The sequence below is a fragment of the Taudactylus pleione genome, unplaced genomic scaffold, assembly GCF_031769625.1.
Source record: "Taudactylus pleione unplaced genomic scaffold, aTauple2 ptg000201l, whole genome shotgun sequence".
NCBI classification, from domain to species: domain Eukaryota; kingdom Metazoa; phylum Chordata; class Amphibia; order Anura; family Myobatrachidae; genus Taudactylus; species Taudactylus pleione.
The window spans coordinates 30,757,736-30,781,785 of record NW_028284603.1 but is presented as its reverse complement, the minus strand read 5'-3'; the positions used below and the strand labels follow the sequence as shown (position 1 = coordinate 30,781,785).

At 44.1% G+C, this 24,050-nt stretch overlaps 1 protein-coding gene across 1 annotated transcript in view; it reads right to left on the bottom strand.

Moving 5' to 3' along the window:
• The window catches only part of DTL (denticleless E3 ubiquitin protein ligase adapter), a 38,099-nt gene that overhangs the window by 6,447 nt on the left and 7,602 nt on the right, over positions 1-24,050 (bottom strand). Inside the window, exons 4-13 of the mRNA XM_088477312.1 lie at positions 22,964-23,025; positions 22,475-22,595; positions 21,773-21,838; positions 9,872-9,987; positions 9,584-9,657; positions 8,098-8,201; positions 7,565-7,669; positions 6,383-6,495; positions 5,375-5,464; positions 3,466-3,598 (exon numbers count right to left, since the gene is read on the bottom strand). Coding sequence (XP_088333438.1) covers positions 3,466-3,598; positions 5,375-5,464; positions 6,383-6,495; positions 7,565-7,669; positions 8,098-8,201; positions 9,584-9,657; positions 9,872-9,987; positions 21,773-21,838; positions 22,475-22,595; positions 22,964-23,025 — 984 coding nt within the window. The remainder of the gene's footprint in view (positions 1-3,465; positions 3,599-5,374; positions 5,465-6,382; positions 6,496-7,564; positions 7,670-8,097; positions 8,202-9,583; positions 9,658-9,871; positions 9,988-21,772; positions 21,839-22,474; positions 22,596-22,963; positions 23,026-24,050) is intronic.

The following is a 24,050-nucleotide window of genomic DNA, read 5'->3' as shown; positions in this document are numbered from 1 at the left end:
ACTGTAAAGCAGAGATCTTGTCCTCCGTCACGAAGATCATTTGCTGTCCAGAGTCCAATAAGGCTCCAAGATGCAGAATCCTCCGAGACGGGATTAGAGTGGACTTCTGCCAGTTGATTAGCCAGCCGTGCCGTTGCAGCAGTGCAATGGTCAGGTCCAAGTGGCGTAACAGGAGCTCTGGAGATCCTGCCACCAATAACAGGTCGTCCAAGTATGGCAACATGCGGACTCCCTGCAGCCGCAGAGAAGCCGCCATGACCGCCATCACCTTGGTGAAAACACGTGGTGCTGTCGCCAGGCCAAAAGGTAACGCCCGAAACTGGAAGTGGTCGCTGCGGATTGCAAACCTGAGGAACTGTTGATGGCGCAAAAGAATAGGGACATGCAGGTAAGCGTCCTGTATGCCCAATGACACCATGTAGTCCCCAGGTTCCAGCGCCAGAATGATAGACCGTAGGGTCTCCATCCGAAACCTCGGTACCCGCAAAGACCTGTTGAGTGCTTTGAGGTTGAGAATCGGACGATACGACCCATTGGGTTTCTGTACCAAAAAAAGATTTGAATAGAAACCCTGGCCCCTCTGGGAGAATGGAACAGGCACTATAACTCCAGCCTGGAGCATAGTGTGCAATACCTTCCGCAGCTCCGTAGCCTTGTTCCGGTCTGATGGTAGACCCGTGGTGAAGAATCGAGCCGGGGGTCTGTGCCGGAAGGAGAGGGCGTACCCGTGGGAGACCACCTCCAGAACCCAAGTGTCCGTCGTAGTGGTCGACCAACACTGGGCGAACTGCAGCAGGCGGCCTCCCACCCTGGGATCCCCCAAAGGGAGGCCCGGACCGTCAGGCCGCAGGCTTGTCATCTGGCTTGGGGGCCGGACGTCTGGTACTCCATGTCTACTTCCGGGGCTTGACCGATTTCTTAGGGCCAGCCTGTCGAGGAAACGACTGTGGTTTGGGCCTGCCCTGGGCCCTAGATGACCGAAAGGACGATGGTCCAGAACCAGAAGGAGCAGCGGCCGACGGGAGACAAGCCGATTTGGCTGCCGCCAGCGTGGCCACAATCTTATCCAGATCCGGACCGAAGAGAACTTCTCCGGTAAACGGCAACGCCTCCAGACCCTTTTTGGAATCTGCGTCCGCCTTCAAGGATCGCAGCCACAAGGTGCGACGAGCAGCTACCGCTGCTGAAGAAATCCTAGACACCAGAGTACTAATGTCTAGGGCCGCCTCGTTGATGTAGGTGGCCGAATCACGGAGATTGCCAATCAACGCCGCCTGTTAGGCCGGACAGTCGGAATCAAAAGAAGCCTCTAATGAATCTGCCCAGCGCTCCATCGCTCTGGCAACCCAGCAAATGGCCATAGCCGGCCGCGCTGCCCCCCCCCCGCAAGGGAATAAGCGGACTTCAGGCAGATCTCCACCTTGCGGTCCGTAGCATCCTTAAGGGAGGACATGGATGGCATCGGCAATGTGGCACTACGGACAAGACGGGTCACGTGAGAATCCACCTGTGGAGGGGATTCCCACTTTGCAAAATAATTATCCGCGAACGGATAAGCCACCGCCAGGCGTCTCTGCGGCTGGTATCTTTTGCCAGGCTGTTTCCACGCCTCCTCTAAATGGTCCACCAACTGACCCGAAAGAGGAAAGACTGTGGCATCGCCCTTCACATCTTTGAAAAAGGCATACTTAGATTTAGCTGCTGGGGGAACTTCGTCCTCAATCACCAAGGCTGTGCGGACCGCCCGAATAAGTCCAGGAATATATACTTTGGACTTAGCATCAGCGTCCTTAGCATGGAGAGGTTCCTGATCGTAAGGATCCAGAATCTCCCCATCATCAGACGTCCCCTCGTCATCCTCATAAGGAGCAGACAGAGACGCCACCGGCCGTTTATGCGGCCGCATCACAGACTCCCCTTGCAACACATCCGACAAGTGCTGTAAAGAACTCGTCAGGGAGTTAACCCACGCTGGCTCCTGAGAAACCGGGAGCGGGGAAATAGGGAGACTGTGGGGTACCACCAATTGTCGTGGGAAACCCTGCATGGGTGACGACACCACTGACTGCTGGGACAAACCCATCGGTGTAAACGCGGGCTGCGGTGCTAACTGGCCCACTAAGGCTGTAAGCGCTTGAGCGAAACAAGCCCAGGGCGGCTCCTGTACCGGTGCAGTAACCGTAAGAGGCCGCGCCATAGACAAACACTGCCGGCAGAGGCCCTCCGCGCTACCCTCCCTCTCCGCTAACGGTACTTTACACGTAGTACACTGTAGCCGGAGGGGAAAATCACTTTCAGACATGATGGCACCACGTATGTGACCCCTCTCACCAATTATATATTTAAGAGGCGAGAGACCACCCTGCAGCACCGCACCGCAAGGCTTAGCAGAAAAAAACAGGGACAGTATAAAGCTGACAGTTTAGAAAAAAAGTTACAGGCAGCAGCGCTAGCACAGTCACATACAATGCAGAGAAATAACAATTCCTGCACTAACAGCGCTGATCACTCAACTACACAGACACAGGGCCTGGTAGGACACAGCGCTGCATATACAGACCTGACCACAGCGGAGGAGAGGTATGCGGGGGGACCCAGACCACGATGCTTCCAATGCAGGCTTCCAGCAGCGTTCACCATGCTTCAGAAAAGATGGCCACCGAGGAGCAGAGAGAAGGCTGGCCTGGGGGAGGAGCGCTGACACAGGGCCAGTCAGCACAGTGCAGAGGGGGCTGTGTGCAGCGGGTGAGGCGCCGGCTGTGAGACAGGGAAGGCGCGCTCCCCTGGCATGCATTTAACCCCTGGGACGCCGCAGCGCTACCCTCTGTCCCCCTTGAATCCGGCCATGGTCCGGAACATCTGGGGTCACCGCTAGCTGTGACCCCAGATGTCCACCAGCATCCCCGGATCAGTACCGGCGGGGTGTAGGGAAGACAGCATGGACGTCAGGACTGACTGTCCATGCTGTTCATCCAGATGTGCAGCCACAGCTGCATGAAGAAAAAGCTTCAGGGGCTCTTCTAAGCCCCCCTCTAGCAGTTGCCTCCGACTACGGCCGGGCACCAAACGAAACTGGGATGCCTTGGCTCGGGGGCGGGGTATGGGAGGGGGACCTAGTGCATCCTGGGAGGCTGAAAGCTTAACTCTTTGGTGCCCGATCACTGACGTCACACCTATACCCCAAGGTATCCTGTGGATACCTTATGGACCCTGAAGTAGAAATAGGTGTTATGGAGCACAAGTAGCGTATGTAATTATCCAACCAGGTGCTAGAGTCCACGGGCATTCTGGGCCCAAACACAGATGTGTGGCCAGGTGGGTTATAAGCTACCCAACCGGCCTGGCAGGACTGCAGGGTGTACATGTTATATATCCCGTACTGTAGCCTATTCCCCCCAATATCCTAGCTGTAAGTGAGGCTACTGCTGGAAGGATAAATGACAGCTGCAAGTTTGGCATCCTCACCTACAGAGATGTGTTCACTTTTCCGACGAGTCCATCCTACACAATTCGTTTTGTCCTCTTCTGTCCCCTCGTGGGCATCACCTCTCTTCAGCCGCCAAACCCTAACAGTGTTATCGTCAGAACAGGTGGCAACCTGCACAATGCACAGAGCACAATCATTAAACAGAAAACACTGCTGCAAAGTGTGATAATCAAAGGCACGCATTATATGGCTTTATATACGTAGATGTAGGGTTTACTCTGGAGCAAGGTCCACCCAATCATATTTCAATAGCCTTTGGGCCGGATTCAGAGTTGTACGGTAACCCGATGGTTAGCACACATCCGATTGTTAAGAGGACTGCTCATGCACAGGATGTGTACTGCACACATGCAGCCCATCTGAGAATCCGCTCAAGAGTAGCTCCCAGCCACAGCCTGATTGATAGGCAAAGGAGTTCAGGAGGTGGAGCTGGGGCTTTACCGGGCAGCGTTCGACAAGGCCAGAGCCTGTCGGTGGACGCAGATTTCCTGGCCTCGCAAGCTGCCAGGACCCAGTTAGGCTACGGTAAGCGTCAGCTACCACAGCTTGGCCAAAGGTGCAACCATCGCGACAGATGGTCACGAATGTGATCCCAGACTGCGATCTTGTTGCAGTGCTGGGATCACAGATGCAGCAAGGTGGTGTCTGTTACCTACAGATACCTCCTGCTGAATTTGCATTAGATGGAAAGAACTGCACAACTGCTTGTGCGCGGCTCTGCAATTGTGCCCATCTCTGTATCAGACCCTTTATCAAGAACTGCAAAGTCTCCAAACACCCCGTACAGTTATCTTTCAAACATACACCAAGCACCAACTCAGCATGCATCATCATATTAGGTGACCTATGGAGGATCCCTGGGGCATTACTAGTGTGAGTGTAAGATCGGGAGGAAAAATGAGAGGTGTTATGTAACTAGGGATATCAGTGCTGGAAATACAACACATGGCAGGCAGATCATATTGGGCCCAATTTATAGTTGTCCTATGGATTACAGGAAGCCAATTATTCCTCATCCAAAACTAAATTACACCAAAATTGGTAACATACCATGTGGGAGTCTAGGTTGGATCACTCCGATCTCCTCTATCAATTGTAAACCAGCTAAATCTATTTATTCCTTGTGGTTTAATATGAAATAGCCACTGACTTTTTTTTAACAATTGGATACTTTGTGCACAACAGAAAAGTGAAAGTTAGTTCATTATTTGTTACAGATTAACGGGTCAAGTAGCTGATTCACAGACAACACAAGTCCTCATTAAAGATCCCTACATGACGACAGTAACAACTTTCCAAGACATGTTACATTTAGACTCACCTAAGTACTAGAAGAATATACAGAATTACAGTTGCAGAAAACAGGACATATGAATGCAAAAGTGTAATACAGGTTGAGTCTCCCATATCCAAAATGCTTGGGACCAGGGGTATTTTGGATATCGGAATATTCCGTATTTTGGAATAATTGCATACCATATTAAAATATCTTAGGTATAGGGCCCAAATCTAAACACAGAATGCATTTATGATTTATATACACCTTATACACACAGCCTGAAAGTAATTTTATACAATATTTTCAATAATTTTGTGGCTCAAACAAAGTTTGTGTACATACATGAAATTTATTTATGTGTCATATACACCTTATACACAGCCTATAGGTAATTTTATACTTTATTTTTAATAATTTTGTGCCTTAAACAAAGTTTGTGTGCATTGAACCATCAAAAATCAAAGTTTTCACTATCTCAGTCATGCTACAAATATTCCGTATTTCGGAATATTTGGATATGGGATACTCAACCTGTACTGTCATTATTTGCATTACTGAAGCAGACAATGCAAGCAATGCCAATCAAAAGTGAAACCAAAATTTCTCACCTTGGTAAAGTCGGATGGACACCAAGTGACAGAGGTGACTTCTTGGCTGTGTCCCTGAAGCACCAAAGGGGGAGCCTGAGGATTTGACACCTGAAACAAAAAAACTATGCAATCACCACTAAGTTATCTACAGAAAAGTCTGATGCAGAGAACAGATAGAGGTTACTTCCCTTACAACTCTATCATCATACGTTTGGGGGGGGGAGAGTAGAGTGAGAAAGTACCATCCAATCAGCTAGCTGCCATTTTTCAAACACAGCCTGTAACATGAGTCAGTAGCGGTTTCGTTGGTACTTTAGCTCTTGGTTCCGTATGCTGGACAAGACCCCTAACACAGACTATGAAAGCTTATTGTGCCACATTTTATGGCTCTAACAAGTTACTTCGACACATACATTGCCAGGAAGGATTGTATCTGATGGGGTAAGACTCCACTTAGAGTGTGGCGGGACCCTTAATAAAGCATAGGCATGCATTTCTAAACGCCTCAGTAGCTTCTGACAATGTTGAAATCCTGCTCAAATGACTCAATCACTGCATCTGAACTAGTCCTGGAGAGTGCAGATTTGTCCACCTAACATATCTGACCAGTGTGGCATCTCCACACTTCTCATCTAGCTATACATGCAGCTAGATGGAGCCAAGAATCTGGTTTAGTTACAGGAAATTAGTGCTCTATAGACAATGTCATAACAAACACCAAGCTTTTCTGCCTTCCGATATCTTGGAACCAATGACCACAGAAAAAAAAAAAAAAAGAGCAACCCTAGTGGATGGAGAAAAGAACAACCTGCTTTTTATTCAAATTCTTATTTCCCCATTTCAATACAAGTATTTTTTCTGTGCTGTTTTCATATTGACCAGTACGTACACATGGAAAAGACGAAACTTGAAGCTTAATTGGCCCAAAACAGACGCAAAGACGAGACAAGTGGGAGCAGTGATATGGTCACAGAAAGTGCTCACTGTCAGTCTATGCAGAATGTTCCTACTGATAAAATTACTTACCTGCCAGATGTAAGCACTATGGTCACTAGAACCACTAAGCAGGAACTGTCCGTCAGGACTGAGGCTGGACTTAATGTAGAAGGTAGAGTTCTGATGGCCGCTGAACACAGACACTGTTCAAAGTGGCAAAAGAAAAAAAGAAAACAATCACTGTTAAGCTGTAAAATAAAATACAGTTTGCAAACAGGCAACAACATGCAGTTATAAAAGATATAAAACATAAAATTGTGAACTTTATTTCCTCACATAGATTAATAAGATTAATAAGTGGCCCATTGATTTATTGGCTCAAAGTAGACAGAAGTAATGCTGGGCACACTGCACGATATATCGGTCATGCAACAAAATAATATATTGTTCAGTGCAACTGGCCGTGTACACACAGATATCACAGCATGGCTGATGTGAACGATCTATATTTCAAATAGGTCACATTTGCTCCTGTGTACGACCGACCCACCCACACGCTGGCCAGAAGAACCAGTGATAACAGCTGGTTCCTGTGCAGCCAATGTAGGCTTCCCAAAATTGGTTGATCGTTCATTCGACTGGTCCGCTGAAGCATGTGCCCCTCAGTTCTGCAGTTATAGTAACAGACGCATTAGAGTATGTGGGTTTACATAAACAAAGTAATTGAATTCTCTCTCCATTCCCTTCATTACTAAATTTACAGCCGAAAAATAAGTCTGTAAACGGCACACTGAGCTCACTCCCAACAGAAGGAATTTCTGTCATCTAAATCTTCCACTGTGTTCACTTCTACATGTAATACCCAGAGCTTTTGAATCCCATTAAAAATGTATTTACTACAGAGAGAACTGCAGATTTCACACAGCCTCCCCCCTCTCAATCATTACTTAGTGATGATTACAGTTATTTTGTTTTGGTAGGGGTAATTATGCTGAACCTCTGCAAACTACATTTCAAAGTTATCAGTGTTTCACAACAACAAGATAGAAGTTTACACTATGTCCTGGGAACCCAGTGTATTAAGTTTTAAAATCATATAATTTTGGCTTTAATGAGAAGCCACTTAGACATATCTGAGAAATGTAATCAAAATATGCTAAAGTATTCAATAGTAATATGTTAATCAGACCTCTACAGACAAAGCTACTGAAATTATATAACAAAGGGCTTTAACAAAATACTAAGAAAATAAAAACAAATATTTCCTCTTACCAGGATCACTCTTTAGCCCAGCTATGTTAAACATATAGATATTATCGTCAGTGCAGCTGGCAAACAAGCTGGTACCAGTGAAGTCTAACAGAAGACTGGAGTAACCTAAGGAAGACATGTGAGGAATGTGAATCTCACATCAATGGACAGATTGAGCATGAAGTAATTGTGCATTCTTCTCTAAATGGCCACAGAACCACACTGACAGTGTTGTTACACAGAGGGAATCTACACTTAAGTCTCATTTACAGAAAAAAAGCTGCAAATGCTTCTAAAACTTAGGTCCAGATTGATCAACAAGGGATTCTTGTTATCACTCGTTCCTAATCTTAAATGGTGCTCTAGCCAATCAGCTCCTCTCATTTTTCAAACACATGACAGTTAGGAGCTGATTGGTTGGAGCACCATTTAAGATTAGTAACGATTGATATGAGTATCACTCCTTGATAAATCTTGGCCTCAACATGACTATTCACCAGTGACACAGGAGCTTAGAAAAATGAATCATTAGGGATATATACAATAATAACTACCAAGTTTCCGTGTGCTACAGCCAGGATAGGGAAAGGATTTGGCAGGCATTGGATCCTGTCGGTAAGCAGTGTAATTCTTTCTCAAGTCCCACATTTTGATAACACTGGAAGAGAAGATTCAGGAAGGCCACGTTATAGACGTGAAATGGAAATTTTACAAAGCATGAAGGAAACACAATTTAGCATTCTGCAGCAGCCTGGTAATAAGGAAAGTAATGGTATAAGTTCTCAGCGCCACTTCCTACAACACATGGGCAATAACTAAATGGTGCCGGTAATATGAGTTACAGGGATAAACCCATTATAGAGCGTGCACATGATTTACCTACTAGCAACTATTGCAGCACACTACAGGGCGGATTCTGAGCCGGACACATCTGCGGCTGCTTTTCCGCCTGACGTCGGCTGCTGGCTGCCTACTATATAAAAATGCATGTGGCTGCATGTGGAAGCCTTTCCTGCTGGGTGCAAAAGCTCAGTCTGAAACAGACCCCATATCTAATGCAAATATGCACTGAAGTGGGTCGACACGCCCATGACCCTCCGATGAGATGGATCAGTCCTGGGCAATTGTATAAAATAGGAAATGGTTGATTCCAATTACAGACCATTTCACGCACAGTGTGGTCTATCGAAGGATGGATCAGTCTGGAACCGTACGCATTGGCGTTCTCCGTCCGTGTGCTCAAGTCCGATTTCTCACAATTTCTTTGACGCATGCGCAGTATACCGAAATATATTAAAGAACCATGCACACTGCCACTTGCATACAACTCGTATACGCTAGTGAACATATTTCTACCTAATGTAGGCCAAACAGACTTACCTACCATATTATGAAATTATTCTTATATAAGGAGGGGACTTCTGCCAAGTATTGGATCGCTAATTGACTGACCTGCACTATATGAAAGTGTCTGGCATTTTCACCAAGTAATAGTGGTTTGGTGCCTTTCCAACACATCATTAAGGACTATACCTTCTTCTGATCCAACTGAACTCACAGCTTTGGTACTATGGTACTAAGTTAAACACTACACAACAGGGAATATAACTAAGACCAGACAACAGTGCTGCCCTTCTGGTGAGGAGTAGCATCCAACCAGCAGACATGGAGACTAAACAGATCAAGGGATGAAATCTATTGAACAGTTTAAAAACTGTGCCTAGACATTACATCTATACTGGACTGCATACGTAATTTAGTTGTGCCACAATGCATCAATCTAGGGCTCCTTTTGGAGACCCAGCTCAAAGGTAACAGCTTTTCTTAGCTTCATAAATAGGCCGCTTTAGGCACAGTCATCTTCTGATCAGGCTGTATGTTTTCAGTAAAGCCAAAACCGATGGACACATACAGCCCAAACACCTGCATAGGGTCCAATAATGTGTAGCTCCAGGAGAGGACCATCACCACACAAATTGAGCCAAGCAGCTGAATCAGCCAAAGTCTGAGCACCCTACCAGATTTCCAGGGGTTGCTTACCCATCAACAGCTCCGGCTGATATTATTGTGTGTTCATCTTGAAAGATCACCACAGTCACACTCTGCTGAGTGTCCTACAGGAAGAACATTGGAGAACATCAGTGAGAAATAAGATTGTACTGAAAAACAATCTGGACTATAAAAATATGTGAACCAGTACATTTATTCCAGTACCATGGTGTGGAGAGCCACAAGTAGATTACCAGATATGGAGTTTATGCCCAACTGGAACAGCTCAGTCTTATGATCAACTTTACACAGCAGATGTTATACTAGTTTGCTAATTACCACGGATGGGGCGAGTCCTCTTACAGCCGGCTTTCGCTTCTTCACTTTCAGTGGGGTTTGTTTGTCCGCTGCATTGTGAGCCCCTGTAATCTGGTTCACTTGCCTATAGAAACCATCTAAAGGAAACAGAGTTTTAAGTTCACAGGTAACTCCTACATTGGCAATATTTTAAACAGAAGCTGAAATAGTATTATTCAGAGACAAACCAATTGTACAGTCTTGATTGGGTATAAATGGATAAGATTTCATATTTTTACTTTACATCTTTAAAATGGCTTGCCGAAGAACATTATATTGAACATCCTGTAGCCTTATAGAGTTTATGCCAACACAACAGTTTGAGCTCCACTGGTCCTGCTGCAGTCACCCAACTGCTCCACTGGCTCTTTGGTACTTCATCCACTGACCTCCCTACCTTTATTGGAACTGCTCAAGACTGTCTGGTATCTGCCACTGTTGATCACTAGTAATCCTCCAACCTGTATTTTATACCGTTCTGCTTATACCAAGTTAAAGTTATTCGCATTACCCCACCATCAGTACTTCCATTGCATACTGTGTGTGCACTTATTCCCAGCTTACCCTGTACAGTTTTGTAACAATTACATGGATTGTACAGTCTTTTGCTTCATCTCATTCATTCATTGTGCCTCACAGCTCATTCTTTCCCCATTATAGCTCATTCACTGCTCTCTACTCTGTAGTACAATCATTTTGCCACTACAACCCTTACCCCTCTCCTCCAGTTATCCCCCTCCTTCATTCTCCTGTCCTCATACTCCTCCTTTCGTTTACAACTATCCTATCTTATTGCCCCTTCATAAAATGCCTTTCCTGCCTCTCCCCTCAAACCAGTTCTTCCAAAGTGCCCCAGCAACTCTAACCGCATCCACTTGTCTCCACTCACCTCCACCCCTTTTCACATGCCCTCTGGAACTTTAGGTCAGTTTCCGATAAACTGACCATCATCCATGATTACTGTATTTACTCTTCAAGAGATCACCAAAACACAACCGTCTCCCACCACCTCTACAGTCACCTTCTCATATGGGGGGCCTCTCAGTCTCCCACACCCACAGAGGTGGGATTCTGCATTGCCCTAATTGCGGCGTCCTCTTGAACACACCCTCTCCTCATCCTCCGAGGTCCACTCAGTCTGCCTGTTCCACTGCTGTCCACCTTCACATTGCTACCATCTGTCATTGACCTGAACCTGTTGCCCAATTCCTCAATAATGGCTCTGCCTGGCTCCCCACTACCTCTACTGACCTGCCATCTCTCAACCTAGGGGACTAACATCACCTTCCACATCAGCACTTTTGTACAGATTATGACTTTCACATCTCCCCCCATCCCTTCACTCAGACCAACCTCCTCTCCTGTTCCAATGCTTCTCCTCCTGAGGGGCTAACCAGACTCAACATAATCTTGACATCATAGACCCCACCAGCTGCTGCTCTTCTCTCACATTACCTCCTATTCAAGCTCTTGCCAGACTGTCCTCCTATGACTATGCCCTCACCTCTGCTGCAGTCTACAGTGGTCTTAACCATCTCTGACCGGCTTTCTCAAAAGTGCTCTTACAACACAAAGCACATCTGGAGAAAATTGCATTCTCTTGCTGACTTTGTCCACTTCAAATTCATTCTCTCTTCATACAGCTCTGCACTCACTTACCATCCCATTTTAAGTCTCTTATCGAGGAGCCCACTTATTAAGGAGTTTTATCATACGCAACTAGTGATAAAACTCATTGCATATGAGAATGGTGCTCCAGCCAATCAGCTCCTACCTGACATCTATTTGAAAAATTACAGTTGGGAGCGTATGGTCTTGAGCGCCATTTGTCATAGGCAACTAGTTTTAAAACTTGTTTTGTATGATAAAACTTGATATATGGGCACATTAATCCTGAAAAACTCTAATCCTTGCCACTACCTTCAATTTATTTTTTCCTCCATCCGTTACTACAGTTGACTTTGAGATCGACTTCACCCCCAAAGAGTCTATTCATCACATCTCCATTCACAATTCCCTCCTGCACCCTATTCCACCAGGGCTACCTATCCGGTCATATTTTCCCCTGTAAAAGACATAAAAGCCCATGTTTCCAACACCAACCTCTATTCCCCACTGGCTCACTACAAAGCTCTCTACATCTTCAGACTAATTTTCTCTCTACCTCCTGCACACTTTACTCTGCCAATGACAAACAACAACTATTCTTACCTCGTAGCTTTCTCCAGTGCCAGCCCCATCGCCTGGAAAGCTATATATATATATATATATATATATATATATATATATATATATATCTATATATATCTCCTTAAAAAGCTCATTGTGCACTAATGTGCTAATCTCAGAGCACTAAGGGTGCTGCCGCTTATCAAAAGAATATAAATAAACGTGATATAGATTGGTACAAGAGGCGCACAAAGCTCAATGTATGTGATAAAAATCAAAGAAAATAGTGAATTAAAGTGAACACCATAAATAGTTTCAAAAACACTCCGTATTTAAGGTGGCTGCCACGCCTTCCAATGTGTGATCTATTCAAAAAATCACCAAAATAATATAAATAAAAAGGGGTGAAGGAGCGGCGCCTTCAGTGTACCAGTTTTTTACAGCAGGAGTTTTTAGACCAAGTCCATAAGTTCCAAATAAACAGTATGTCCTTGCAGTGTCTTCATGTAAATCCCACGATATGAATCTCAAAAAAAGACACAGAAACAAAACAAACATAGGCCCTGATTCAGACCCACTCGCAAGTGGGCGTACGCACGTTCGCCGTACGTAAAAAAATATTTAAATTCAAGCACTCGCTCGTTTTTTCCTACGCAGCTAAAAATCCGCCCCAAACTCAGGCGACCCCTCCTCTGACTAACGAGCGTGCCAAATAGCGAGCGTACATCCCCGAAATGGCTTGAAGGGAACGCACGCACAAGTACAAACCGGAAGTGGGACTGTCAGATTCCGATTACCTGCTCGTTTTTTCGGCCTACTTCCCTCAATCGTATCATGCCAATCAATGTATCAATTAGCTTAATTTTTTTTTTTTTTCAACACAATGCAATAAACTTTAATCTTGTCCGTGTTTGTATTTGCTCGCAGAATACGTACGGCTGAAACCTTCGCTTTTATTGTTCCAAAGACATGTTAGCCCCAAGTAAACAATTGTTCTATTTGTTTGTCTCCCCACAATTTTTCTGTGGTTCATTTCTTTATTTAAATTTGCTTACGCATGTCACTGCATCAAGCCTATCATAACTCTCAAGAGATTTGTGGCCCTGTCGAACACATGACTCATACACTAACCAATAGAATTTGTCCTGTTAATTTCCCAAATACATTAGCCAATCAAATTTTTTTGTGGTGCTTTATTAAAAATATTTTGTCAAAAAAACACCATTGCCATCATGAGATCCGCCGCATTCACCAGGCGCGAACTGCTGGTGCTGACGGAGGTGATGGACAGGAGGATCACCAGTCAGCCTCCACCCATCTCCAACAGGCGCAAGCGTTCCGCATATGCGGAGGTACGTCGACGCCTGCGCTCCTTCGGCTCACGCCGACATATTGGCCAGCTGGAGCGCAGGTGGTCGGACCTGCACCGGCGGACGCCCCGCTTGCTGGCATGCTTTCGCATGCAGATTGCGGAAAGTAAGTGTTCTGGACTGTGGTTTTCAAGTTTATCTTGTGGGCCCTAACTGCGTGTGCATGTTTTCATGTCTGTCCTATTGAGTCATTGTAGTCATATCTGCATGTGCATGTTTTCATGTCTGTCCTATTGAGTCATTGTAGTCATATCTGCATGTGCATGTTTTCATGTCTGTCCTATTGTGTCATTGTAGTCATATCTGCATGTGCATGTTTTCATGTCTGTCCTATTGTGTCATTGTAGTCATATCTGCATGTGCATGTTTTCATGTCTGTCCTATTGTGTTTTTTTTTTTTTTTATTTTGTTTCCTGTTGAAACTAACAACAATTTTTTGGTCATTTTTTAGGGGCACAGCAAACACTACTGCGGCATCGCCACACAAGACGCCGGTCCCGGCCCCTCTCTCCAACCCCCAATTCCTCTATTACCCCCTCCTCCCCAGACCCTGTGGCCGAAATTTCTGGCCTACTTCCCCTCCAGCCCAATTCCCCCTCTCCTCCATCCGTCCCTCCTCCAAATACCCCCTCCCAGGATGGCGAAAACACCTTGCCCCTCGGGTTGGGGAATGTAGCCACCTCCGAGGTGGTCCAGGGAGTGGCTTCTGGCTCTCTCGTTTTGGAGAAGGGTATGTTTTTAAAGTTTATTTTGGACACCCCAAACTGTTTGTATGTAATCATGTGTCGTCCCCATTTTTTTTTTCTTTTTTTCGCCTTAGGGTATTTTTGGGGGTTGTCTTTACCTGTTCCTGCTGATGTCACCATACACATATCACACCTGTGTGCCTTTTTTTAGGGCCCTTGTATTTTTGGCATACGACATTTTGGGGTTCTGGGTTTTATCCGTGTAATTTATTTTTGGCCCACAAGCTTGTAAGTTTGTGTTTGCTTGTTTTTTGTTTTTTTACAATGTTGCTTCATTATCGATTTATTAATCCCCAAACTTTTGTCACCCACAGAGGAACAGAGGCGTCGGGAACAGATTGTGAATTGTGTGGGCCGTATGCGGGAGCAGGTCACCGGGCTAATGCAGGGCCTTGACCATCTGTTGGTCCTCCTTCGGAATTAATTTTTTTTTTTTTTTTTTTTTTAAATTGTTTCTTAATAAATCTGTTTAAAATCAAGCTCTGTCTCATGCATTTGGAGTAAATCCAAGATTCTTTACACTGACATAAGTAGACTCTTCAAGCAAGGTTTGCCCCAGAAACTCACTACAGATTGTGTGTTGTATTTTGAATGCAAACAGGCACAAGAAACACCTCCCAGTACCAATGTCATTTTCCTTTTTTGTGGTGGTCAACATGATAGTTTACACCATTTTTCAGGTTCCTATTTGGTGGCCAAACTGCTTAGGACAATCTTACGAAGGCAACTGATTGTACACGATTCCTTGTTGTGTTGGTTAGTACCCCGAAAACATATTACATTTTAGCTCCACTTGCTTCATTACTGGGTTACCCCTTAGGTAAAATTAACGTTTGGGATTTTGTTTACACTTGCTTCTAACGTGCCCAAAAAGGAAACAAATTACACTCTCCAAATATTTATTCACAACAGAAATCAAAATACAAAGTGGTCACTCACAAACAAAACACACAGTGATAATCAGAAAAACTCCACATACCAAAAACACTAAACAAACACAACAAATCAAGAACTGGTTGACGAAGGTCCATGCCCACATGATTTCACAAATATGGCGTTGCAATATTGGTGTCAGAATATATTCCCTAAGTTTCCACAGAAAGGTTTTTGAAGGGGAGCAGGAAGTAGTCATCATGGGAGTGCCAAAGATTATGCAAACAAACAGAAGATGGTGCAAGAATTAATATAAAAAAAAATGAACGTTAAAAAACCGTAACACATTGGGTATACACACTGCTGTTTGATCAATAATTACCTAAAATATCGGGCCACCACATCATCGCGTATGGCCCCCCCACATACTGACCTCCGACCAACCTCGGGGGGGCCATCCTCAGGTAAGGCATCCTCTGGCTGCATTGGAACACCACTCCTTATGGCGATGTTGTGAAAGATCCCACACAGGACCACAATTTTCGAAACCATATCCGGCAAATACATGAGCTCGCCACCAGAGCGGTGGAGGCATCTGAATCGGCCTTTTAAAAGGCCGATACAGCGCTCCACCACTTGCCTGGTGGCTGTAAGTGCGGTATTAAACTCACTTTGTGGACCTGGTGTGGGAGCCAAGTAAGGAGTGAGCAGCCAGGGCATGCAAGGGTATTCACTGTCTCCTGTGAAAAAGAATAGACAACATCAGGATCACTGTGTATCAAGCTTATCATTGTTATGTACTAAAGGTCTACACTTACCCAGAAGCCACGCATCACCAGCTTGTAGGTTGTTTAATTTGTGCCATATCCCTGATTGCCGGACGACGAAGGAGTCATGTGCACTTCCTGGTAATTTTGCATTCAGGGACAGGATCTGGAGGGAGGCATCACATACCACCATTACATTCAGGGAGTGATAGTGTTTCCTGTTTCGAAATATGGCCTCCAGCTGTGCTGGAGGCTGAAGTGGTATGTGAGTACCATCCACAACCCCTATGATGTGTGGGAAGCCAGCTATTTGGTAAAAATTGGCCTTGGCCACACTAAGGGCACCCATATCCAAAGGCATTTGAATAAAATGATGGAGGTGCTTGAAAAGTGCCTCCATCACTGCCCTCAGGATCCGGGAAAAGGAGGATTGTGAGATGCCTGCCACTATTCCCACCGTTGTTTGAAACGATCCTGAGGCACAGAAATGTAACACCGCCATAAATTGCGTAAGTGGTGGTATTGCTGTAGGACTGTCAATTTGCCGCTCAAGATCACTCTCTATTAATGAGAGAGTGTCTATGATGATTTTGGGAGGAAGACGGTAGCGTCTTAAAACCTCATCATCGGGCATTCCAAAAAGGGTGACACGTGTTCGAAATATCTGGGGCCTTGCACGCCTACGATGCCTACGCCTGGGACGAGATTGAGGTTGGTCGGCTTCCGGGAGCATGGCCAGAACAATCCGCCCTAGATCAACCTGAAATGGCAAGATTGTAATGTAAGGCTTTGGACCCACCCCAAAAGAAAATTCAAAACAACTTAGCTTGATGATACCATCCATTGCTGCTTACATGCCGGGGTATTGTCATGATCCGTCCAAACTGAAATTAATCACAAAAATTATTAGAAAAATTTCACTCTGTGCATTTTTGTTTCTAAATTTTGTGCTAGACCAAACTTAAAATATGCGAAACACACATTTGGCAAAAGAGCAAAACGACATTGCACACAGTACATCAAAATGGGTTGAAATGTTTGCCCAAAAAGCGAAAGGGCAACCTCAAAAGTCCCAATAGTAAGTAGTAAAAATGCGCTAATTAGTTTGCAAATACAAGTCCCAATAGTAAGTAGTAAAAATGCGCTAATTAGTTTGCAAATACAAGTCCCAATAGTAAGTAGTAAAAATGCGCTAATTAGTTCGCAAATACAAGTCCCAATAGTAAGTAGTAAAAATGCGCTAATTAGTTCGCAAATACAAGTCCCAATAGTAAGTAGTAAAAATGCGCTAATTAGTTCGCAAATACAAGTCACTATACAAACTGTGAAAAATGCGCTAATTAGTTCACAAATACAAGATAAAAAATGGACTTACCAAGAGCAAATATATAAGAGTCCAAATCAAAAGGTCTTTGGGTCCGAAATTAATCAAAAGCTAAAATATATGAAATTATGGATCCAAAATTTACAAAAATGAAGAAACACAATGAAACAACAATTGATCAAAAGTTAGACTTCACAAAACTTACCAAATCAAGAAACGAGGTAAAAAAAATAAAAAACAAAAAAAAGAACGGAAAATAAAAACGCAAATCTACCAAACAAAATAATCTCCAACCGCCAACTCCTTTATACGCAAACAATAAACTCCAGCCAAGGTAACCTCCAACAATCCAAAAACGCCACCTCGACTCGAGACACACCAAGCCATAAATAGTGTTTCGTTTCCCGCACAAATTAAGGAGGGATCATAGGAACGCACAATCAATGATGCGGCCGCAAAATAAGGACGCATGTATAAATACGTCACGAAAACACATTAAAATTCTGGGGTATTTCTTGATTGGACCTCAGACATGGCGACAGACCAGGGAAACAATGCCCAAGAGTCAGGCGGTATGTCTTTCATGCATTTTGTATCAATGATTAATTTGAAACATAAGATTGGGCAAGTTGTGATTTTGTGAAATCTGAATATTTACACAAATAGGTGAGGAGGATGACATGGAAGAGGCTGCTGGGCCCAGTATTCCGGCCAAAGCTGCCAAAAAAAAAAGGCAGCCACATTTCACAAGAAAGGAGATGGAGGTTTTGATACAGAAGTGTGTGGACATCCTGCCACAGGCAGACAGGAATATGAGTCTAAGCCAGAAGGGGAGAATGTGGGAAGAGGTAGCCGCTGCTGTCAATAGGGTGGGTGATTATGTCCGTCTAGCCCGGGATGTCAAACGGCGGTAAGTAAACACTTGCCCCCCCTAAAAACAAACACCATTTTAAACAAAAGGATAATGGCTTCCATTTTTTCCCACAGATGGGGCGACTTCAAATATCGCCTAAAGCAAAAACTCGCGGACAGGGCTAGGCATGCAAGGGGGACAGGTGGGGGTCCCACCCCTGTGTCATTGGAGTTGACCGATTTAGAAGAGCTTGCACAGGGGTGTGTGCAGCCTGTGGAGGTGTTTGGCGTGTCCAACATGGATACGGACATGCCAGACTTTGCGGCTCCTCATGTTGTCCCAGGTAAATCTTTTGATGTCATCAACTCTGAAATGTTATTGTGCCAATATGTAGATTCTAATGTGAGGCTTTTCTCTTTTTTCCTAACAGAGACACAGGCGGATGAGTCTGCTCCAGAGGGGAGCCTTGGCCGCCGAATTTCTGCTGGCTCGGCAGGGGAGGAACCAGTACATCCGGCTGAGGACCCTGCAGAAGCCAGTCCAGGGCAATCCCCCTCGCAGGCAGTGTCCCTCCTCACAGAACTCAATTTCAAATCGGATTTCCATACGGAGATTCTGCAGAGGATGGACGCCAGTCTGCTACGGGTGGCTGAGGCCCTGGAGCAAAATGCTGCGGCCAACGTGACCATTGGTCAGGCCCTGGCGGAAAATACCAGGGCCAACATCCGCATCGCCAATGCCCTGGAGCAGCTCATTCGCCAGCACATGGTGGAGCCGACCTCCCTTCCTGCCGGAACATCAGGATCCTCCACCTCTGGCACAACATCAGCCAATCCTCCAAATGTGCCTAGCCCTGTGCCTAGTCCAGAGGCCACAACATCTGCCTCTGGACAGGCCAGCCCGATGATATCCCGGACCCGGTCTGGCGCCCTCCCTCCCCCATCCAAACGGGTGAAAAAAACGATGACAGCAATGGTGACTTTTCCCACAATCCTTCTGTGCTTGGCTCATATTCCTTTCTTGTGAAATGTTTTTAAATTTTTTTTGTATGTTTATGTCAACAGTTATGTTGGGCCAATTTGTTTGATTTGGGACATATCTTTGCCAAAAAAAGATGTTCCCAAATTTTTTATTTTTTTTTATTTTGTTTGAGCAATAAATTGAAACAAAAAATCTGACATTGGATTGTGAAATTATTGTACAAATGGGTTAAATTTAATCCTGCACCAAAAGGCAAAAACTGGGAAAAAAAAAAAAATGGGCTCTTTAACGAACGTTTAAAAAATCATATAACGAGGTAAATTCAAGAGGCAAAAATAAAATGGTGCGAAAATTAAAACATGATGACATTATTGTTACAATAGGCCCTAACCACCAAATTGAGGGCAAAATAAACCCCCACAAATGTACGCAAATTGATTGTGTCATCCTGACATTAGCAGCTCTGATTTCCACCTGCGTACGGTTTTGTGCTATCCCAAAAAACTGATTTCAAAACACATACCAAGCCGGTTTTCAATCCAACACTAATTGCTTTTCAGCCCTCCCGCGATTAATCGCAACAACATCGTGGAGTCCCGGGACGGAGGAGAAGGCCATCGCCAATGTGGTCGAGTAATCCAGACCCTAAGCTGTGCGAGCATTTTGAAGGGAAAGAGGATCATCCAGTGACGTATGAGTCGGTCCGAACACATTTTACGCTCGCATTTGCTAATGTATGTACGCCCCAAAAACGCCTCGCCATGCCTGCGTTTTTCCATCTCCACCCCCGTCAACACCCAAAAACGCCCTGTTCTGTCAATCACATTTGACATGTCACTTCCTGTACGCTATTTGACGAACGAGACCAAAAAAAGCTCGCAATCTGCCGTACGCACATGCGCACTGTTACACCGACGCATGCGCGGTTATTCAACATCGGAACGCAACGAGCGTACTGCTGTTTGCGAGTGGCTCTGAATGAGGGCCATAGTGTAGTCTGAAATTTATGAAATTTATAAAATTATATATATATATATATATATATATATATATATATATATATATATATATATATATATATATATAGACACATTCAGTATGTGCTGACGTGCCAAAGTAGTGACATTAATAAAATATCCAGGTGTTCGAAACACTACACTATATATAATCTATATCTCAGCTTGTCATAGACCTATCTGAATAGCCTTGGGGAGCCGGGTTGCCCAGCAACAATATAATCTCCTAAGACTTACCCAAAATGGCGACCGCCTTTGTCCACGGAAATATGGCCGCCGCTAACAGATGGCTCTAGTAACTCCGTTTCCTATAGCTAAAAGTGCCATTCCACCCCGCTCGTACTGAACGTGGGTGTATGACAAGCACGGAGCATTAGTCCGGGCATTTGTAGCTGTCGCCGCATAGACTGTGGGACTTGGAGCTTTGACCTTAACTCCTAGGTCGCGCGAGAACTTGGAACTCCCACGCAGGTACATACAGGCGCCCCTGGACGCTTGTTCAACAGCTGTAATAAATAATCATGGTAATCACTATTAGTATGGGTATAAATATGTGTACTTGAGATAGAGTATCCCTATTGCTGTATTCACTCCTGAGGAAGTCCCCAGAGACCACAGAGGGACGAAATGCGTTGAGCAGTACGTAGCAGGACCTCCTGTTATACCTCCACATGGTTGGACAGATAAGCCCTTTTGACTTTATATTGTACGAGTTTTTATGATGTCTTCATTAAAGTGTATTTGTTAAACTTATTACACTATTGCAGGCTCTCCCTTTTTTGCTATATTTGCATGTGCATTTGGACTCAGTCCCTAGACCTAGAGAAGGATTGAAAGAAAGATACCTGTTACCCTGATTTAAGACAAGTAACAGCTGGTACAAGGCTATTTTATATATTCTGGGTGCTGGAGCTTAGTCTCTTAACACGAGTGGAGTGTTTCGAACACCTGGTTATTTTTATTAACGTCACTACTTTTGCACGTCACCACATACTGAATGTATGTATATATATATATATATATATATATATATATATATTATTTCAGACTACACTATGTTTGTTTTGTTTCTGTGTCTTTTTTTAGATTCATATTGTGGGATTTACACGAAGACACTGCAAGGACATACTGTTTATTTGGAACTTATGGACTTGGTCTAAAATCTCCTGCTGTAAAAAACTGGTACACTGAAGGCGCCGCTCCTTCACCCCTTTTTATTTATATTATTTTGGTGATTTTTTGAATAGATCACACATTGGAAGGCGCGGCAGCCACCTTAAATAGGGAGTGTTTTTTAAACTATTTATGGTGTTCACTTTAATTCACAATTTTCTTTGATTTTATCACATACATTGTTTATGAGCTTTGTGCGCCACATATATATATATATATATATATATATATATATCTCAGAGATATATATATATATATATATATATATATATATATATATATATATATATATATATATATATCTATCTATCTATCTCTATCTCTATCTATATATCTCCTCAACACTCAACTCATTCAAGCCTACCACTCTTCTTAGTAATTTCCCAACCTCTGCCCTACCCATCTATACTCCTCCTCCTCTATATATAATGTCTGTACTAGTGCAATTTCTTATTTTACCCGTGTAGGGTGTTGCAAAGCCTTCTGGTGTCACTAATACAGAGGATTGTTAGCAGACCACGATATACATTTATTACTATATAGCAGAAATGTTTTTGATGGTACAAATCAGAATTATTAGGGAAGAAGTGTAACAAGGATGCAGTACTCACCTTTCTTGCTGCATCGCATATCCCAGAGCATAATGTTACCGTCTCTACCTCCAGTGCTGAACACAGCTGTGCATGGGGAAATATATAAGGGTCAACATGTGCTCTTTAGAAAACTTACCCTAGCCTATCCCTCCCAGACCCTGGTCACACCATACCCTAAAACACTTCAAGTCGTGTTATACACTGGTTATGAAGCCAGTTACCCACGTCAAATTAATTGAAACATACCACACAAAGAACTGTACTAAGACTTCATGTACTGTCTACTACAATGCAGGATTTTTTATCTGATGCTTATACTAATGCTACATACACACGTAAAGATTTTTTCTGTCCAACCATCCAACTAATTGATTGGTTGGAATGAAAATCTGGTAAGGTATGAAAGCAAATGACAATCAGCAATTTGCTCCCAAACGCCAGAAAATGGACAAAAACTTAAATTGTTTAGATCAAACTTTTAACAAGCTTGTCTGAACGACCATTTTCATCTGCTTTCTGGCATTTAGGAGCAAATTACTGATCATCATTTGCTTTCATACCTTACCAGATTTTCATTCCAACCAATCAACTAGTTGGATGGTTGGACAGAAAATCTTTACGCGTGTAGCCAGCTTAAATACATTAAATAAGCTCTTCAGTAGATTGGACAGAGATTGTTTTAGTAGGATTAAGGTGTGAATAGGACAAGAAATGCCATACCCTTTTCATACTTTGAGAAAGCAACAGACTTCAGGCTACATTGATGCCCTCTGCATTCTCCGATGAGCTCCCCGGCCTTCACATCAAAGATCTTTGCAGTCTGATCGCCAGAAGCTGTAACCTGAACATCACAGATGACATTGTAACATGCTTCATTCTCACACAAGACCTCTTCACTTCACACATTTTGGGGGTCAATTATATTAAGGGCGATGCCTGCAATGTGCCTGAAACGTCGCCAGAATTTATGCCAAGCCGCATATTTTCCTTTGCAGCCCTATATGGCTACAAACAAAACATTGCTCTTCGTTACAAAAACTTTCATTAATAAAAAATTCAATCATTAGACATTTTTCATCATTAAAATAATGGGCAAATACGGATATAGGATAAAGCATATATGAAAAACATATCCAAAATGTTAACTTTGGATCAGGATGATTTCAAAAGTTATACAAAAATAAAAAAAATCCTGCAGATTTTACTTACCAGCTTGTGCTCTCCAGGCACCCAGGCAAGGTCAAAGACGGCATTAGTGTGAGCCTGCCAGTCTAAAAAGATATATACCACACATAAGCATGTCAATTTAGTTTAACCCTGATAAAAGGGGATTTTTGCCTTACCTGTAAAGTCTTTTTTGGGGGACACTGGGAAAGTAGTTATAGGATGAGCTGCAGCAGCCTGGGCACCAAGGAGTTAACTTTTCAAGCAGCACAGGCTTCTCCTCCACTATACCCCACCTGAAGCGTGGGGAGCAAGTTATTAAGTTCAAGGAACAGGAACGAAGGAGAGGAGAAGACCGATACATAGGCAGACATTCAGGCACCAACTGTCTCGGAATAAGAAGCCTGAACCGTGAAACCCCAAGCCAGCCGGGGGCGTGAGGGTGTGCACCCAGTATCACTCATGGACTCAGAAGACAGGGGATTTTTTTTTTTTATTTAGCTCTAAAATCCTTTTTCCCTTTCATGCAATGGGGAACACTGGGACGTCCCAAAGCTGTCCCTTCAAGGGAGGTTTCACTCCTGTACCCAACACACAAAAGCCGCGTCTGCAGAGGCGAAGGTGCCAAAGCTGTAAAATTTTATAAAAGTATTGGCAGAGTACCAGGTAGCAGCCTTACAGAGCTGCTCCGCAGAGGCGCCAAGCCACATAAGAGGCACCCACAGACCTAGTGAATTGAGCAGTCACCAAGGGCAGGATCTGCTTTTTTGCCCAAAGATAGGCGTGACTAATTGTAAACAGTAACAAAGTCAGTTTGCTTGGAAGCGGCCAGTCACGTCTGTTGAAATCAAAGAATGAAAAAAGTCTGGACTTCCGAATATCCTTGGTCCAATCAACTTAAGTGCAAAGGAACTGGACTACATTCAACATTGGATCTGTAGAATAAGGAAGTTGTAAGGGAAGGTACCACAATCCCTTCCCTTACAATCTCCTGGTTGAAACTACCTTCGGGAGATAGTCCAGACTTGTGTTCCATCGTGACCGGGCTGTTCTCTGTACAAGGAAAGGTGCACAGTGAGACAATGCACCCAAGTCAGATTCTGCAGGCTGAAGCAAAAGCCAGAAGAAAACC